This window comes from Salmo trutta, unplaced genomic scaffold (assembly GCF_901001165.1).
Source record: "Salmo trutta unplaced genomic scaffold, fSalTru1.1, whole genome shotgun sequence".
Classification (NCBI taxonomy): domain Eukaryota; kingdom Metazoa; phylum Chordata; class Actinopteri; order Salmoniformes; family Salmonidae; genus Salmo; species Salmo trutta.
The window spans coordinates 23,551-44,077 of NW_021823076.1; the positions used below are offsets into that span (position 1 = coordinate 23,551).

General features: G+C 48.2%; 1 protein-coding gene and 1 non-coding gene across 2 annotated transcripts in view; both read right to left on the reverse strand.

Annotated features, from left to right (window-relative positions):
- The window catches only part of LOC115188796 (FERM, ARHGEF and pleckstrin domain-containing protein 1), a gene marked incomplete at its 3' end in the record, with an annotated part of 41,896 nt that extends 22,810 nt beyond the window's left edge, over positions 1-19,086 (reverse strand). The window contains 6 exon segments of the mRNA XM_029747647.1: positions 392-489; positions 3,096-3,171; positions 4,684-4,723; positions 7,280-7,384; positions 8,203-8,418; positions 17,516-19,086. Of these exon segments, the coding sequence (XP_029603507.1) occupies positions 392-489; positions 3,096-3,171; positions 4,684-4,723; positions 7,280-7,384; positions 8,203-8,373 (490 nt within the window).
- trnai-aau (transfer RNA isoleucine (anticodon AAU)) lies at positions 18,336-18,409 on the reverse strand. Its single transcript has one exon. It is a non-coding gene; the product is annotated as a tRNA-Ile (tRNA).
- Positions 19,087-20,527: the final 1,441 nt, after the last annotated feature.

Genomic DNA, 20,527 nt, shown 5'->3' on the forward strand with positions numbered 1-20,527 from the left:
CCGGCCGGTACCCACTGGGAGGCCGGCCGGTACCCACTGGAGCCGGCCGTACCCACTGGAGCCGGCCGGTACCCACTGGAGCCGGCCGGTACCCACTGGAGCCGCCGGTACCCTCTGGAGCCCGGTACCCTACTGGAGCCGCCGGTACCCTCTGGAGCCCGGTACCCTCTGGAGCCGGTACCCTCTGGAGCCGGTACCCTCTGGAGCCGGTACCCTCTGGAGCCGGTACCCTCTGGAGCCGGTACCCTCTGGAGCCGGTACCCTCTGGAGCCGGTACCCTCTGGAGCCGGTACCCTCTGGAGCCGGTACCCTCTGGAGCCGGTACCCTCTGGAGCCGGTACTAAAATAAATCAGGAAGCTCTAACTATATTATAATATAAAGTATGCTCACACTGGACGATATGTGAGACCAGCAGAGCAGCACTGGTGTCGTTACAGGTCAGACGTCCACACGCCAAATCATGCTTTATCTGGAGAGCAAACAGGTACCTGAGAGAGAGAGAGGAGGAGAGAGAGAGAGGAGAAGGAGAGAGAGAGAGGAGGAGAAGGAGAGAGAGAGAGAGAGAGAGGAGAAGGAGAGAGAGGAGAAGGAGAGACAGAGAGAGAGAGGAGAGAGAGAGAGAGAGAAGGAGAGAGAGAGAGAGGGAGAGAGATGAGAAGGAGAGACAGAGAGAGGAGAAGGAGAGACAGAGAGAGAGGAGAAGGAGAGAGAGAGAGGAGAAGGAGAGAGAGAGAGGAGACACATGGTAACTATTAGCCTGTGTTTCCAGCTTCAGCGAGTTCTGCCCAGTCAGAAACCTGCTTTGTAATGGCAGAGCCTTGAAACCCCAACCCTCCTTACAGGGTCAGCTAACAGTCACATCAGATGCCTTGGCAGACAGTGAATCCACAAATAGCATGAGAATGTTGCCAAGCCATAAAACAGCTCTCCATCCATCTGATTGAATCCCCGAGCTGACAAGGTAAAAACCTGTTGTTCTGCCCTATATCTCTGATCACACATCAACACAGGCCAATATCTCTGATACCGATGACAAGCATACCCATAACATGATGCAGCCACCACCATGCTTGAATACCGATGACAAGCATACCCATAACATGATGCAGCCACCACCATGCTTGAATACCGATGACAAGCATACCCATAACATGACGCAGCCACCACCATGCTTGAATACCGATGACAAGCATACCCATAACATGACGCAGCCACCACCATGCTTGAATACCGATGACAAGCATACCCATAACATGACGCAGCCACCACCATGCTTGAATACCGATGACAAGCATACCCATAACATGACGCAGCCACCACCATGCTTGAATACCGATGACAAGCATACCCATAACATGACGCAGCCACCACCATGCTTGAATACCGATGACAAGCATACCCATAACATGACGCAGCCACCACCATGCTTGAATACCGATGACAAGCATACCCATAACATGATATAGCCACCACCATGCTTGAACAGTTCAAACCTCAAGTGTTATGTTGTGATTTGCCCCCCCCCCCAAAAAAAATAACACTTTGTATTCAGGATTTAAAGTTAATTTCTTTGCCACGTTTTGTTGCAGTATTACTTTAGTTGTCTTGTTGCCAACAGGATACATGTTATGGTACATTTTTAATGTATTTTTTAATGTATTTTATTCCCTCAACAGTAGGTTACACTGCGTCTGATCCCTCAACAGTAGGTTACACTGCGTCTGATCCCACAACAGTAGGTTACACTGCGTCTGATCCCTCAACAGTAGGTTACACTGCGTCTGATCCCTCAACAGTAGGTTACACTGCGTCTGATCCCTCAACAGTAGGTTACACTGCGTCTGATCCCTCAACAGTAGGTTACACTGCGTCTGATCCCTCAACAGTAGGTTACACTGCGTCTGATCCCTCAACAGTAGGTTACACTGCGTCTGATCCCTCAACAGTAGGTTACACTGCGTCTGATCCCTCAACAGTAGGTTACACTGCGTCTGATCCCTCAACAGTAGGTTACACTGCGTCTGATCCCTCAACAGTAGGTTACACTGTGTCTGATCCCTCAACAGCGTCCCTCAACAGTAGGTTACACTGTGTCTGATCCCTCAACAGTAGGTTACACTGCGTCTGATCCCTCAACAGTAGGTTACACTGCGTCTGATCCCTCAACAGTAGGTTACACTGCGTCTGATCCCTCAACAGTAGGTTACACTGCGTCTGATCCCTCAACAGTAGGTTACACTGCGTCTGGTCCCTCAACAGTAGGTTACACTGCGTCTGATCCCTCAACAGTAGGTTACACTGCGTCTGATCCCTCAACAGTAGGTTACACTGCGTCTGATCCCTCAACAGTAGGTTACACTGCGTCTGATCCCTCAACAGTAGGTTACACTGCGTCTGATCCCTCAACAGTAGGTTACACTGCGTCTGATCCCTCAACAGTAGGTTACACTGCGTCTGATCCCTCAACAGTAGGTTACACTGCGTCTGATCCCTCAACAGTAGGTTACACTGCGTCTGATCCCTCAACAGTAGGTTACACTGCGTCTGATCCCTCAACAGTAGGTTACACTGCGTCCCCTCTTCTCTTGTTAAGGACATATTGACTCCCGTTAGAACTGCTGGAGATGCAAACACAGGAAGGAGGCTTCTGACCACTTCCTGTTACACTTCCTGTCCCTGTTTGTTTTGGCCTCTGAGTTGTAGGATACGCTGGACTCATGAGACATTGACCTCTGTAAACATCAGGAAAGAAAAAGCACTGTAACTCTACAGAATGGTGAAGTTATTTTCCCGTTGATGGTTCAGGGTGTGTACAGAATGGTGATGGTTCAGGGTGTGTACAGAATGGTGATGGTTCAGGGTGTGTACAGAATGGTGATGGTTCAGGGTGTGTACAGAATGGTGATGGTTCAGGGTGTGTACAGAATGGTGATGGATCAGGGTGTGTTCAGAAGGGTGATGGATCAGGGTGTGTTCAGAATGGTGATGGATCAGGGTGTGTTCAGAATGGTGATGGATCAGGGTGTGTTCAGAATGGTGATGGATCAGGGTGTGTTTGTTGAGAAGAAGAACAGGAAGACTCATCCACTCTCACCGTGTCAGCTCCTCCAGCAGCTGTGTGTCTGGAGGGAAGAACTTCACCACAAAACGAAGGATGGTGTTCTTAGGGCCTGTGGGGAGAGAGAGAGAGAGAGAGAGGAGAGAGAGACAGAGAGAGAGAGAGAGACAGAGAGAGAGAGAGAGACAGAGAGAGAGAGAGAGAGAGACAGAGCATAATGTAGTTAAAAAGGGTTGTCCTCTCAGTACTATATTCCATTAATACTATACAGGGTTGTCCTCTCAGTACTATATTCCATTAGTACTATACAGGGTTGTCCTCTCAGTACTATATTCCACTTGTACTATACAGGACTGTCCTTTCAGTACTATATTCCACTAGTACTATACAGGGTTGTCCTCTCAGTACTATATTCCATTAGTACTATACAGGGCTGTCCTCTCAGTACTATATTCCACTAGTACTATACAGGGCTGTCCTCTCAGTACTATATTCCATTAGTACTATACAGGGCTGTCCTCTCAGTACTATATTCCATTAGTACTATACAGGGCTGTCCTCTCAGTACTATATTCCATTAGTACTATACAGGGTTGTCCTCTCAGTACTATATTCCATTAGTATTATACAGGGTTGTCCTCTCAGTACTATATTCCATTAGTACTATACAGGGTTGCCCTCTCAGTACTATATTCCATTAGTACTATACAGGGTTGTCCTCTCAGTACTATATTCCATTAGTACTATACAGGGTTGTCCTCTCAGTACTATATTCCATTAGTACTATACAGGGTTGTCCTCTCAGTACTATATTCCATTAGTACTATACAGGGTCCTCTCAGTACTATATTCCACTAGTACTATACAGGGTTGTCCTCTCAGTACTATATTCCATTAGTACTATACAGGGTTGTCCTCTCAGTACTATATTCCATTAGTACTACACAGGGTCGTCCTCTCAGTACTATACAGGGTTGTCCTCTCAGTACTATATTCCATTAGTACTATACAGGGTTGTCCTCTCAGTACTATATTCCACTAGTACTATACAGGGTTGTCCTCTCAGTACTATATTCCACTAGTACTATACAGGGCTGTCCTCTGAGTACTATATTCCATTAGTACTATACAGGGTTGTCCTCTCAGTACTATATTCCATTAGTACTATACAGGGTTGTCCTCTCAGTGCTATATTCCACTAGTACTATACAGGGTTGTCCTCAGTACTATATTCCATTAGTACTATACAGGGCTGTCCTCTCAGTACTATATTCCATTAGTACTATACAGGGTTGTCCTCTCAGTACTATATTCCATTAGTACTATACAGGGTCCTCTCAGTACTATATACATTTTACATTTACATTTTAGTCATTTAGCAGACGCTCTTATCCAGAGCGACTTACAGTAGTAAATGCATACATTTCATTTCATGCATTTTTTTTTTTTTTTTTTTTTTTTTTTTTTGGTACTGGCACGGGGGGCCAGTACCAAAAAAAAAAAAAAAAAAAAACGAACCCACAACCTTGGCGTTGCACACACCACGCTCTACCAACTGAGCTACAGGGTCCTCTCAGTACTATATTCCATTAGTACTATACAGGGCTGTCCTCTCAGTACTCACGTCTTATCTGTTTCAGGGGCTTCAGCAGGTCCAACCAGACCTACAGAAAAACCACAAACAACAAAACGCTTCAGAAACACTTCAGAAACCTTTATAAACGGGTTATAAGGCTGTGTGGAGTCTGGCTGCTTTAACCCCTTTAACCCCAGGCTGTGTGGAGTCTGGCTGCTTTAACCCCTTTAACCCCAGGCTGTGTGGAGTCTGGCTGCTTTAACCCCAGGCTGTATGGAGTCTGGCTGCTTTAACCCCTTTAACCCCAGGCTGTGTGGAGTCTGGCTGCTTTAACCCCAGGCTGTGTGGAGTCTGGCTGCTTTAACCCCTTTAACCCCAGGCTGTGTGGAGTCTGGCTGCTTTAACCCCTTTAACCCCAGGCTGTATGGAGTCTGGCTGCTTTAACCCCAGGCTGTATGGAGCCTGGCTGCTTTAACCCCAGGCTGTATGGAGTCTGGCTGCTTTAACCCCTTTAACCCCAGGCTGTGTGGAGTCTGGCTGCTTTAACCCCAGGCTGTATGGAGTCTGGCTGCTTTAACCCCAGGCTGTGTGGAGTCTGGCTGCTTTAACCCCAGGCTGTATGGAGCCTGGCTGCTTTAACCCCAGGCTGTATGGAGTCTGGCTGCTTTAACCCCTTTAACCCCAGGCTGTATGGAGTCTGGCTGCTTTAACCCCTTTAACCCCAGGCTGTGTGGAGTCTGGCTGCTTTAACCCCAGGCTGTATGGAGTCTGGCTGCTTTAACCCCAGGCTGTGTGGAGTCTGGCTGCTTTAACCCCAGGCTGTATGGAGTCTGGCTGCTTTAACCCCTTTAACCCCAGGCTGTATGGAGTCTGGCTGCTTTAACCCCAGGCTGTGTGGAGTCTGGCTGCTTTAACCCCTTTAACCCCAGGCTGTGTGGAGTCTGGCTGCTTTAACCCCTTTAACCCCAGGCTGTATGGAGTCTGGCTGCTTTAACCCCAGGCTGTGTGGAGTCTGGCTGCTTTAACCCCTTTAACCCCAGGCTGTATGGAGTCTGGCTGCTTTAACCCCAGGCTGTGTGGAGTCTGGCTGCTTTAACCCCTTTAACCCCAGGCTGTATGGAGCCTGGCTGCTTTAACCCCAGGCTGTGTGGAGTCTGGCTGCTTTAACCCCTTTAACCCCAGGCTGTATGGAGTCTGGCTGCTTTAACCCCAGGCTGTGTGGAGTCTGGCTGCTTTAACCCCTTTAACCCCAGGCTGTATGGAGTCTGGCTGCTTTAACCCCAGGCTGTGTGGAGTCTGGCTGCTTTAACCCCTTTAACCCCAGGCTGTATGGAGTCTGGCTGCTTTAACCCCAGGCTGTGTGGAGTCTGGCTGCTTTAACCCCTTTAACCCCAGGCTGTATGGAGCCTGGCTGCTTTAACCCCAGGCTGTGTGGAGTCTGGCTGCTTTAACCCCTTTAACCCCAGGCTGTATGGAGTCTGGCTGCTTTAACCCCAGGCTGTGTGGAGTCTGGCTGCTTTAACCCCTTTAACCCCAGGCTGTATGGAGCCTGGCTGCTTTAACCCCAGGCTGTGTGGAGTCTGGCTGCTTTAACCCCTTTAACCCCAGGCTGTGTGGAGTCTGGCTGCTTTAACCCCAGGCTGTGTGGAGTCTGGCTGCTTTAACCCCAGGCTGTGTGGAGTCCGGCTGCTTTAACCCCTTTAACCCCAGGCTGTGTGGAGTCTGGCTGCTTTAACCCCTTTAACCCCAGGCTGTGTGGAGTCTGGCTGCTTTAACCCCTTTAACCCCAGGCTGTATGGAGTCTGGCTGCTTTAACCCCAGGCTGTATGGAGTCTCGCTGCTTTAACCCCTTTAACCCCAGGCTGTGTGGAGTCTGGCTGCTTTAACCCCAGGCTGTGTGGAGTCTGGCTGCTTTAACCCCTTTAACCCCAGGCTGTGTGGAGTCTGGCTGCTTTAACCCCTTTAACCCCAGGCTGAAGTCACCAGTAGCACTGTCCAGGGGCCAGTATTGAGAGTCACCAGGAACACTGTCCAGGGGCCAGTACTGAGAGTCACCAGTCAGTAACACTGTCCAGGGGCCAGTATTGAGAGTCACCAGTCAGTAACACTGTCCAGGGGCCAGTATTGAGAGTCACCAGGAACACTGTCCAGGGGCCAGTATTGAGAGTCCCCAGGAACACTGTCCAGGGGCCAGTATTGCGAGTCCCCAGGAACACTGTCCAGGGGCCAGTATTGAGAGTCACCAGGAACACTGTCCAGGGGCCAGTATTGAGAGTCACCAGTCAGTAGCACTGTCCAGGGGCCAGTATTGAGAGTCACCAGTCAGTAACACTGTCCAGGGGCCAGTATTGAGAGTCACCAGTCAGTAGCACTGTCCAGGGGCCAGTATTGAGAGTCACCAGTCAGTAACACTGTCCAGGGGCCAGTATTGAGAGTCACCAGTCAGTAACACTGTCCAGGGGCCAGTATTGAGAGTCACCAGTCAGTAACACTGTCCAGGGGCCAGTATTGAGAGAGTGCAACAGAAAAGTAGACAGACAGAAACGTAGGCATGGCATAAGGCTCTGGGCAGAGGTAGTGAGCTATATAGAATACAGGGATCCATTTGTGACACGTCATAGTGTATAAAGAACTTCAGTCTCACCATCAGCCTTCTGGAGTTCTGGTACTGTAGACCGAAGTAGTCTCTTTCAGCCAGGTTCAGATGCACACACACCAGGTCAAACAGAGCCTTGGCTGGGGCCCGTTGCTGTGGAGAGAGCAGAACACACCAGGTTACAGACAGAGCCTTGGCTGGGGCCCGTTTCTGTGGAGAGAGCAGAACACACCAGGTTACAAACAGAGCCTTGGCTGGGGCCCGTTGCTGTGGAGAGAGAGAGCAGAACACACCAGGTTACAGACAGAGCCTTGGCTGGGGCCCGTTGCTGTGGAGAGAGAGAGCAGAACACACCAGGTTACAGACAGAGCCTTGGATTCGATCTTGCAACCTTTCGGTTACAAGTCCAATGCTTTAACCACTAGGCTACCTGCCGCCCCGACAGCCAAAAGAATGTGAAGGATTGATCCTCCAGTGTTAAAGCATTGGTGCCAGAGCCTGGGAACTATGGACCTCATTGGTACCAGAGCCTGGGAACTATGGACCTCATTGGAACCAGAGCCTGGGAACTATATACCTCATTGGAACCAGAGCCTGGGAACTATGGACCTCATTGGAACCAGAGCCTGGGAACTATGGACCTCATCCAAAGCATTGGTGCCAGAGCCTGGGAACTATGGACCTCATTGGTACCAGAGCCTGGGAACTATGGACCTCATCTAAAGCATTGGTACCAGAGCCTGGGAACTATAGACCTCATCTAAAGCATTGGTACCAGAGCCTGGGAACTATGGACCTCATTGGTATCAGAGCCTGGGAACTATAGACCTCATTGGTATCAGAACCTGGGAACTATGGACCTCATCCAAAGCATTGGTACCAGAGCCTGGGAACTATGGACCTCATCCAAAGCATTGTGATTGCTCCAGCATGTCATTCCTCCCATAGAGCTAAATAGTTCCTGTACTCACTGATATGTCGAAGACCTCCGTGACGTCGTCCAGCAGCTGTACCCGGATGGAGACCTGTCGTCCTTGGGGCGTGGTTGGGAGTCTCTGGCCTGGTTCCAGGGTAGACACCCCTAAACTCTCTGGGATCCCCAGCCTCTGGCCAGCCACCGCCCTGTCCACCGGATCTACCATGGTGCCTCAGTCAGCAGAACCAGCCTCTCTACTACCCTCACACACCTGAGGACAGACAGGGAGACGTGTACAGGATACACTCTGAAAACAAGGACATGTCTGAAGACGGACGTTTTCCCCCATATAGAGCTATTAGCAGGGCTATTTAGAGTTGATTTAGTGTTTCAAACCAGGGAGTTTATTAACATTCTATTAGCAGGTTGATTTAGTGTTTCAAACCAGGGAGTTTATTAACATTCTATTAGCAGGGCTATTTAGGTTGATTTAGTGTCTCAAACCAGGGAGTTTATTAACATTCTATTAGCAGGGCTATTTAGGTTGATTTAGTGTCTCAAACCAGGGAGTTTATTAACATTCTATTAGCAGGGCTATTTAGGTTGATTTAGTGTCTCAAACCAGGGAGTTTATTAACATTCTATTAGCAGGGCTATTTAGGTTGATTTAGTGTCTCAAACCAGGGAGTTTATTAACATTCTTCATCAAGAATATCGTCAAAATGTTATTATTTACAATGAAAGAAGTGGGAATGTTGTTCCCTTGTTATATAATTGCTACATTTAATATCAATATAGTATTTTTTTTTTTAAATAGTTTTCCAGATTGTATTTTGGCGACGCAAATATTGGGTCGCGACTGAGACAACCTGGTTGAATTTGGGTCCTGAGCTAAAACCAGCTGAGAACCACTGCTTTAGAGGACAGAGTGTCTGTTTTCATACTAACAGCCAGTTGTTTCAGGAAGCAAGCAGCCCTCCGAGCCTGAGAGGACAGAGACAGTGAGCAGAGACCGAGCCGGAGAGGACAGAGACAGTGAGCAGAGACCGACCCGGAGAGGACAGAGACAGTGAGCAGAGACCGACCCAGAGAGGACAGAGACAGTGAGCAGAGACCGACCCGGAGCAGCAAGGCCACGACCTATTCCCAGAACACACGCGGGTTGCCATGGGAATATAAGTATTCAGCCCAAAAAAAGGACAGACAATTACTGTGAGAACCAGGCCAGATACTGTCTGTCTGTAACAGTATGAACCAGGCCAGATACTGTCTGTCTGTAACAGTATGAACCAGGCCAGATACTGTCTGTCTGTAACAGTATGAACCAGGCAAGATACTGTCTGTCTGTCTGTAACAGTATGAACCAGGCCAGATACTGTCTGTCTGTCTGTAACAGTATGAACCAGGCCAGATACTGTCTGTCTGTCTGTAACAGTATGAACCAGGCCAGATACTCTCTGTCTGTAACAGTATGAACCAGGCCAGATGCAGCACTTCCCTGTCTAAACCATGCCAGATAGAGGACCTCCCTGTCTAAACCAGGCCAGATAGAGGACCTCCCTGTCTAAACCAGGCCAGATAGAGGACCTCCCTGTCTAAACCAGGCCAGATAGAGGACTTCCCTGTCTAAACCAGGCCAGATAGAGGACCTCCCTGTCTAAACCAGGCCAGATAGAGGACCTCCCTGTCTAAACCAGGCCAGATAGAGGACCTCCCTGTCTAAACCAGGCCAGATAGAGGACCTCCCTGTCTAAACCAGGCCAGATAGAGGACCCCATCGGTGGTCACACTTCAGCCAGCTTGCAGGTGAGTCACTAGACTCCTTCCCTCCATGACGATGACACAAGTCTAGAAAACCCAATGGTATTTTAGCTGTGGCTGACTAAACCAGACAGTAACGTCGATACAGACAGACACAGAGGAATTAAAGGAGGTTGAATGATGAGACAGAACATACCTCTGTCTCTCAGGCCCTCGGGGCTTATCCTCCTCAACGTGGAACGACAGCTCTCCTCCTCCTCTACCCCCCTACCCACTAACGGGGCCGACGTCGCCCTCTCCTCCTCCTCTACCCCCCTAGCCACTAACGGGGATCTCTCCTCCTCCTCTACCCCCCTACCCACTAACGGGGCCAACGGAGATCTCTCCTCCTCCTCCTCTACCCCCCCACCCACTAACGGGGCCAACGGAGATCTCTCCTCCTCCTCTACCCCCCTACCCACTAACGGAGCCAACGGAGATCTCTCCTCCTCCTCTACCCCCCCACCCACTAACGGAGCCGACGTCGCCCTCTCCTCCTCCTCTACCCCCCTAGCCACTAACGGAGCCAACGGAGATCTCTCCTCCTCCTCTACCCCCCTAGCCACTAACGGAGCCGACGTCGCCCTCTCCTCCTCCTCTACCCCCCTAGCCACTAACGGAGCCGACGTCGCCCTCTCCTCCTCCCTCTACCCCCCTACCCACTAACGGAGCCAACGGAGATCTCTCCTCCTCCTCTACCCCCCTAGCCACTAACGGAGCCGACGTCGCCCTCTCCTCCTCCTCTACCCCCCCACCCACTAACGGAGCCGACGTCGCCCTCTCCTCCTCCTCTACCCCCCTAGCCACTAACGGAGCCGACGGAGATCTCTCCTCCTCCTCTACCCCCCTAGCCACTAACGGAGCCGACGTCGCCCTCTCCTCCTCCTCTACCCCCCTAGCCACTAACGGAGCCGACGGAGATCTCTCCTCCTCCTCTACCCCCCTAGCCACTAACGGAGCCGACGTCGCCCTCTCCTCCTCCTCTACCCCCCTAGCCACTAACGGAGCCGACGGAGATCTCTCCTCCTCCTCTACCCCCCTAGCCACTAACGGGGCCAACGGAGATCTCTCCTCCTCCTCTACCCCCCTAGCCACTAACGGAGCCGACGTCGCCCTCTCCTCCTCCTCTACCCCCCTAGCCACTAACGGAGCCGACGTCGCCCTCTCCTCCTCCTCTACCCCCCTAGCCACTAACGGAGCCGACGTCGCCCTCTCCTCCTCCTCTACCCCCCTAGCCACTAACGGAGCCGACGTCGCCCTCTCCTCCTCCTCTACCCCCCTAGCCACTAACGGAGCCAACGTCGCCCTCTCCTCCTCCTCTACCCCCCTAGCCACTAACGGAGCCGACGTCGCCCTCTCCTCCTCCTCTACCCCCCTCGCCACTAACGGAGCCGACGTCGCCCTCTCCTCCTCCTCTACCCCCCTAGCCACTAACGGAGCCGACGTCGCCCTCTCTCCTCCTCCTCTACCCCCCTAGCCACTAACGGAGCCGACGTCGCCCTCTCCTCCTCCTCTACCCCCCCTAGCCACTAACGGAGCCGACGTCGCCCTCTCCTCCTCCTCTACCCCCCTAGCCACTAACGGAGCCAGCGGCTGAATGTCTGGAACACAAAACACAAACGGACCTCCGAAGGCTCCGGTTTCGGTAGAGCACTTTACCGTCTACAAAACGCAAACATTCCACTGCAGTGACGTCATCAATCTCAGACCAGATCAGACGTGGCCGGGCTGAATTCATCTCATCCTACACAAGTTCCTTCCAACATTCTCCTGTCGACTGATCTAAAGACTAAATAGGTGACAGCATCATAGGTTGAGGGATTTGACAGACGACAGAAAAGCACGCGACCTTCCTAGAAAAATAGAAGTATTTCAGCTACAGTAGATCCCCAGAGATAAATCAGTCTTTCAGCTACAGTAGATCCCCAGAGATAAAATCAGTCTTTCAGCTACAGTAGATCCCCAGAGATAAGTCAGTCTTTCAGCTACAGTAGATCCCCCAGAGATAAATCAGTCTTTCAGCTACAGTAGATCCCCAGAGATAAAATCAGTCTTTCAGCTACAGTAGATCCCCAGAGATAAGTCAGTCTTTCAGCTACAGTAGATCCCCAGAGATAAATCAGTCTTTCAGCTACAGTAGATCCCCAGAGATAAGTCAGTATTTCAGCTACAGTAGATCCCCAGAGATAAATCAGTCTTTCAGCTACAGTAGATCCCCAGAGATAAATCAGTCTTTCAGCTACAGTAGATCCCCAGAGATAAGTCAGTATTTCAGCTACAGTAGATCCCCAGAGATAAATCAGTCTTTCAGCTACAGTAGATCCCCAGAGATAAAATCAGTCTTTCAGCTACAGTAGATCCCCAGAGATAAGTCAGTCTTTCAGCTACAGTAGATCCCCAGAGATGAATCAGTCTTTCAGCTACAGTAGATCCCCAGAGATGAATCAGTCTTTCAGCTACAGTAGATCCCCAGAGATAAAATCAGTATTTCAGCTACAGTAGATCCCCAGAGATAAATCAGTCTTCCAGCTACAGTAGATCCCCAGAGATAAATCAATTTGCCATTAGATCAGATCACTTTAAGACTGCCAACCCTCCTGAGGCCGACAAGCTGCAATCAAAAGGTTGGAAATAATGGTTGGGACTTGTGGAACATTACCTGGCTGCCTCCAAAATGGCTCCCTATTCCCTATGGATTCTTTTGACCAGGGCCCATAGGGAATAGGGTGCCATTTTGGATGCTTTTGACCAGGGCCCATAGGAAAAAGGGTGCCATTTTGGATGCTTTTGACCAGGACCCATAGGGAATAGGGAGCCATTTTGGATGCTTTTGACCAGGGCCCATAGGGAATAGGGAGCCATTTTGGATGCTTTTGACCAGGGCCCATAGGGAATAGGGAGCCATTTTGGAGGCAGCCAGGTAATGTTCCACAAGTCCCAACCATTATTTCCAACCTTTTGATTGGCCCTGGTCAAAAGCATCCAAAATGGCTCCCTATTCCCTATGGGCCCTACCACTAAATCAGGCATTCAGAGCAGCAAACCCCCTAAATCAGCCATTCAAAGCAGCACACCCACTAAATCAGGCATTCAGAGCAGCACACCCACTAAATCAGGCATTCAGAGCAGCACACCCACTAAATCAGGCATTCAGAGCAGAATTCAGATGATACCCACTAATTACTAAAATCCAGAAAATAGACTCTTAATTCTACAACCACCTAAAAGGAAACTATTCCCAAACCTTCCATAACAAAAGCCATCACCTACAGAGAGATGAACCTGGAGAAGAGGCCCCTAAGCAAGCTGGTCCTGGGGCTCAGTTCACAAACACAAACAGACCCCACAGAGCCCCAGGACAGCAACACAATTATACTCAACCAAATCATGAGAAAACAAAGATAATTACTTGACACATTGGAAATGATTAACAAAAAAACAGAACAAACTGGACTGCTATTTGGCCCTATACAGAGAGGACACCGTGGCAGAATACCTGACCACTGTGACTGACCCAAACTTAAGGAAAGCTTTGACTATGTACAGACCCAGTGAGCATAGCCTTGCTATTGAGAAAGGCCGCCGTAGGCAGACCTGGCTCTCAAGAGAAGACAGGCTATGTGCAACACTCCCCACAAAATGAGGTGGAAACTGAGCTGCACTTCCTAACCTCCTGCCAAATGTATGACCATATTAGAGACACATATTTCCCTCAGATTACACAGATACACAAAGAATTTGAAAACAAACCCAATCTTGATAAACTCCCATATCTACTGGGTGAAATACCAGTGTCCCATCACAGCAGCAAGATGTGTGACCTGTTGCCACAAGAAAAGGTCAACCAGTGAAGAACAAACACCATTGTAAATACAACCCATATTTATGTTTATTTATTTTCCCTTCTGTACTTTATCCATTTGAACATAATATGATATTTGAAATGTCTTTAGTGTTTTGGTACTTTTGTGAGTGAAATGTTTATTTCACTTCTGTTCATTATCTATTACACTCGCTTTAGCAACATACACAATGTTTCCCCATGACAATAAAACCCTTTGAAGAGGAGAGAGAGAGAGGAGAGACAGAGAGAGAGAGCCAGAGAGAGAGAGCCAGAGAGAGAGAGCCAGAGAGAGAGAGCCAGAGAGAGAGAGCCAGAGAGAGAGAGAGAGCCAGAGAGAGAGAGAGAGCCAGAGAGAGAGAGAGAGCCAGAGAGAGAGAGAGAGAGAGAGAGAGCCAGAGAGAGAGAGAGAGAGAGAGAGAGAGCCAGAGAGAGAGAGAGAGCCAGAGAGAGAGAGAGAGCCAGAGAGAGAGAGAGAGCCAGAGAGAGAGAGAGAGCCAGAGAGAGAGAGAGAGACAGAGAGAGAGAGAGAGCCAGAGAGAGAGAGAGAGAGAGCCAGAGAGAGAGAGAGAGAGAGAGAGAGAGAGAGCCAGAGAGCGAGAGAGCGAGAGAGCGAGAGAGCAAGAGAGCGAGAGCGAGACACACACAGAGAGAGAGCCAGGCACCAGGCCTAAGCCAGCACTCAGTTCAGAGGGGTTAAAGACTCTCAGCTAGAGTATAGCTTAATGAACACAGGTGTGCTGTGAAATCTGTTTCTAAAATTGTATAACTGCCTTAATTTTGTAAGACCCCAAGAAGAGTAGCTGCTGCCTTGGCAGGAACTAATGGGGATCCATAATAAACCCCAGGAAGAGTAGCTGCTGCCATGGCAGGAACTAATGGGGATCCATAATAAACCCCAGGAAGAGTAGCTGCTGCCTTGGCAGGAACTAATGGGGATCCATAATAAACCCCAGGAAGAGTAGCTGCTGCCATGGCAGGAACTAATGGGGATCCATAATAAACCCCAGGAAGAGTAGCTGCTGTCTTGGCAGGAACTAATGGGGATCCATAATAAACCCCAAGAAGAGTAGCTGCTGCCTTGGCAGGAACTAATGGGGATCCATAATAAACCCCAGGAAGAGTAGCTGCTGCCTTGGCAGGAACTAATGGGGATCCATAATAAACCCCAGGAAGAGTAGCTGCTGCCTTGGCAGGAACTAATGGGATCCATAATAAACCCCAGGAAGAGTAGCTGCTGCCTTGGCAGGAACTAATGGGGATCCATAATAAACCCCAGGAAGAGTAGCTGCTGCCTTGGCAGGAACTAATGGGGATCCATAATAAACCCCAGGAAGAGTAGCTGCTGCCTTGACAGGAACTAATGGGGATCCATAATAAACCCCAGGAAGAGTAGCTGCTGCCTTGGCAGGAACTAATGGGGATCCATAATAAACCACAGGAAGAGTAGCTGCTGCCTTGGCAGGAACTAATGGGGATCCATAATAAACCCCAGGAAGAGTAGCTGCTGCCTTGGCAGGAACTAATGGGGATCCATAATAAACCCCAGGAAGAGTAGCTGCTGTCTTGACAGGAACTAATGGGGATCCATAATAAACACCAGGAAGAGTAGCTGCTGCCTTACAGATTATCACTACAGAAACATTTAATGTAGAAGAAACTATCTCAAACTAGGTGTCATTCTGCCTTCTCCCTTCAGCTCTCAGTCATTCTGCCTTCAGTTCTCAGTCATTCTGCCTTCTCCCTTCAGCTCTCAGTCATTCTGCCTTCAGTTCTCAGTCATTCTGCCTTCTCCCTTCAGCTCTCAGTCATTCTCCCTTCAGTTCTCAGTCATTCTCCCTTCAGCTCTGTCATTCTCCCTTCAGTTCTCAGTCATTCTGCCTTCAGTTCTCAGTCATTCTGCCTTCAGTTCTCAGTCATTCTGCCTTCAGTTCTCAGTCATTCTGCCTTCAGTTCTCAGTCATTCTGCCTTCAGTCATTCTGCCTTCAGTTCTCAGTCATTCTGCCTTCAGTCATTCTCCCTTCAGTTCTCAGTCATTCTGCCTTCTCCCTTCAGTTCTCAGCTTTGCACACGACTACCACATGTGAACTACAATCTGCAGACTCAACAGCCTTATAAAATAAACAATCCAAACGCTGTGTTTTAAGCTTTAGAAATGTCAATAATCATCACTTGTGATACGGATTTCTAAACATATGGCCCTTACCTTTTATCAGCGAGAAAGAATCCTTCAAATAAATAAAATATATTTACTGTAGATCCATACAGCTATGGAGCCTCCATCCTACTAAACTACACTGTAGCAGTTACAGATCCATACAGCTATGGAGCCTCCATCCTACTAAACTACACTGTATCAGTTACAGATCCATACAGCTATGGAGCCTCCATCCTACTAAACTACACTGTATCAGTTACAGATCCATACAGCCTCCATCCTACTAAACTACACTGCAGCAGTTACAGATCCATACAGCTATGGAGCCTCCATCCTACTAAACTACACTGTAGCAGTTACAGATCCATACAGCCTCCATCCTACTAAACTACACTGTAGCAGTTACAGATCCATACAGCTATGGAGCCTCCATCCTACTAAACTACACTGTAGTAGTTACAGATCCATACAGCTATGGAGCCTCCATCCTACTAAACTACACTGTAGTAGTTACAGATCCATACAGCTATGGAGCCTCCATCCTACTAAACTACACTGTAGCAGTTACAGATCCATACAGCCTCCATCCTACTAAACTACACTGTAGTAGTTACAGATCCATACAGCTATGGAGCCTCCATCCTACTAAACTACACTGCAGCAGTTACAGATCCACACAGCCTCCATTCTACTAAACTACACTGTAGCAGTTACAGATCCATACAGCTATGGAGCCTCCATCCTACTAAACTACACTGTAGTAGTTACAGATTCATACAGCTATGGAGCCTCCATCCTACTAAACTACACTGTAGCAGTTACAGATCCATACAGCCTCCATCCTACTAAACTACACTGCAGCAGTTACAGATCCATACAGCTATGGAGCCTCCATCCTACTAAACTACACTGTAGTAGTTACAGATCCATACAGCCTCCATCCTACTGAACTACACTGTAGTTTTGGATCATTTGGCTATTCACTATAATCCTGTTGGAAGATGACCTTATATAACACACACACACACACACACACACACACACACACACACACACACACACACGTCTATTATATTCCAACTGGAGAACATCTGTAACTTCAGACAATTCAGAGAGAGAGAATTAACTGGCAAACCGCAGGAATTAGAGGTAAAGGGAAGATTACAGGACATGATTGAAATTGGTTTTCTACTTGTATTTAAAATTGTTTGTCTATCTTCTATCTAGCCTCCGCGGTTAGGGTACTCCAGTAACCTATCTAGCCTCCGCGGTTAGGGTACTCCAGTAACCTATCTAGCCTCCGCGGTTAGGGTACTCCAGTAACCTATCTAGCCTCCGCGGTTAGGGTACTCCAGTAACCTATCTAGCCTCCGCGGTTAGGGTACTCCAGTAACCTATCTAGCCTCCGCGGTTAGGGTACTCCAGTAACCTATCTAGCCTCCGCGGTTAGGGTACTCCAGTAACCTATCTAGCCTCCGCGGTTAGGGTACTCCAGTAACCTATCTAGCCTCCGCGGTTAGGGTACTCCAGTAACCTAAACGACATAAAGACGCCCGTTTCTTTCTTACCTTTTCCTTCAGATTGGGGAGAGATTGTCCACGTGTATATTTTCCAACAGTGTGTTTGACCGAAGTGAATTCCTTTACGATCCAAACTGCGCTGATTTTTTAAGCGTTTGAAAGTTTCAGGAAGGAGAAGCGGCTCTTAATTAAAACGCAGATTCTTCCTGGTCGCCATATCGGCTCGACAAGACCTTCGACTAACTCCGCGTTACGTTGTAAAAAAACAAAACAATGGGACTTCCATTGAATTTTGTTACCCGAACAATAACATGAGCACAGTAGTCCCTCCAGCACTGGTACCTGCACTATAGCTCAGCTGGTGTCCTTTGTATCAGGCCTGTAGAGAGGGAGCAATACTACCACATAGCGGCTTCACTGGAGCATGACCATGGTTGGGGCCGTTCAAAGCCAACCACTACAATAGAATAATAACTCCATATCATATGGCACCAATAGAATAACTCCATATCATATGGCACCAATAGAATAACCCCATATCATATGGGACCAATAGAATAACTCCATATCATATGGCACCAATAGAATAACTCCATATCATATGGCACCAATAGAATAACTCTATATCATATGGAACCAATAGAATAACTCCATATCATATGGCACCAATAGAATAACTCCATATCATATGGCACCAATAGAATAACTCCATATCATATGGCACCAATAGAATAACTCCATATCATATGGCACCAATAGAATAACTCCATATCATATGGCACCAATAGAATAGAATAGAAGAAGTCCAACTTTAATCCCAGAGACGAGTAACACAACAACACAGCCTATTCAACAGTCAAAATGGTCATGGCCAGTACGGGTATCGAACCCGCGACCTTCGCGTTATTAGCACGACGCTCTAACCAACTGAGCTAACCGGCCAAGTGAACACAGCAGACCAAATCTAATCTTTTATAAGGTGGAAAACAACCGGTTTGCTTTTATGAGTGTTGATAAAGTAGCATTATGCTCATCTAGATTTCAACGTATTCTCCAAACAGTTATAAAATATCATCAAATATATATATATATAATTCTATAATGTTATGATATCACATGAACTAAATTTCTCGGTGTTAATTTGGTGAACGGTGTCGTGAGCCCTCTGCCGTTCAACAGACGGACGCAGCCGCTCTCCGGACAGCCGCTCCGGACAGCCGCTCCGCGCCGACATGGATCCGCCAGTGGTGACAAGATGGAGGACAGGAGACGAGGGGAAAACACAGATAATATGTATAGTTGTCAGCGTGGTAATCTCCTTTGGATGGATTTTCAACTAGCCGATGATTACAAGATCGGATCGTAATCATATCTTATTGAACGGCTTTATGTTGTTATGTGGCTGCGTGGAAAGTCTGTCAAGGCGGTCGGATGAGAGACCAGTCGGCTACAGGAGCTAACGAAGCTAACGAAGTTGACAGCGAGTTGTTCGGTAGCTAATCGGTGATATAACATCAAAAATAAATTGGAAACCGTTCGCTAGTATGATATATATAGATCACTTATGCTTTACGGTTAAAAATAAATTGGAAATACGGTCCAGCTAACATTGTCAGCTAGCTATTTTGTATTCATGTTGATTTGTTGTCACCGTGCAGCTAGCTAGCTAGCTAGTTAGGGTACGATGCTAACGACGAAGCTAACTAGCCAGTTAGCAAGCTAGCTCATTTTTCCTCAAGTAAAAAATATTCATTGGATGATTTACTAGTTATGATGATTTTATAGTTATGTTAACATAGGACAACGGTCGATGAACTAGCTTTGTTTATACCACAAGGTTTTCGTGGCCGAGTCAACATGTTTTAACTTTGTACCGAGCTTGTTCGGGAAGGATTCACAGGACGTATCGATAAGGACGCAGGACGTATCGATAAGGACGCAGGACGTATCGATAAGGACGCAGGACGCATCGATAAGGACACAGGACGTATCGATAAGGACGCAGAAACGCATCGATAAGGACACAGGACGTATCGATAAGGACGCAGAAACGCATCGATAAGGACACAGGACGTATCGATAAGGACGCAGGACGCATTGATAAGGACGCAGGACGCATCGATAAGGACGCACGACCTGCTGCGTTGTGTATTCTGGGTTGTAACTAGTGACTAACTGTTCTAGCTGGTCAGACTGTGGACAGGCGACATGGCTCACTCTCCGGTTCAGAGTAGCCTGCCAGGGATGCAGGTACGCTGTTTTCACCTCATTTCCAGTAGCTAGCTAGTTAAAGTACACCTTACCAAAGTGCTATATGGTGAAGCTAGCTCTCACCTGCTGTCAGGTGATGTAAACAATTCTAAAGACATGCACAGCATGCTGCAGGTAGAGAGACAGTCAATTCCCTTCCTTCCTTCTGCATGTCCAATACTAGCCTGGTACAATATTTAACATTCAATTATACTAGGAGTCACATTGGGGCTTCACCAAGCCAGGCTAAAGGCTAAAGCACTGGAAAACAGAGGATTCTCTAAGCTAGGCTAAAGGCTAAAGCACTGGAAAACAGAGGATTCTCTAAGCTAGGCTAAAGACTAAAGCACTGGAAAACAGAGGATTCTCTAAGCTAGGCTAAAGCACTGGAAAACAGAGGATTCTCTAAGCTAGGCTAAAGGCTAAAGCACTGGAAAACAGAGGATTCTCTAAGCTAGGCTAAAGACTAAAGCACTGGAAAACAGGATTCTCTAAGCTAGGCTAAAGACTAAAGCACTGGAAAACAGAGGATTCTCTAAGCTAGGCTAAAGACTAAAGCACTGGAAAACAGAGGATTCTCTAAGCTAGGCTAAAGGCTAAAGCACTGGAAAACAGAGGATTCTCTAAGCTAGGCTAAAGCACTGGAAAACAGAGGATTCTCTAAGCTAGGCTAAAGGCTAAAGCACTGGAAAACAGAGGATTCTCTATGCTAGGCTAAAGGCTAAAGCACTGGAAAACAGAGGATTCTCTAAGCTAGGCTAAAGACTAAAGCACTGGAAACAGAGGATTCTCTAAGCTAGGCTAAAGACT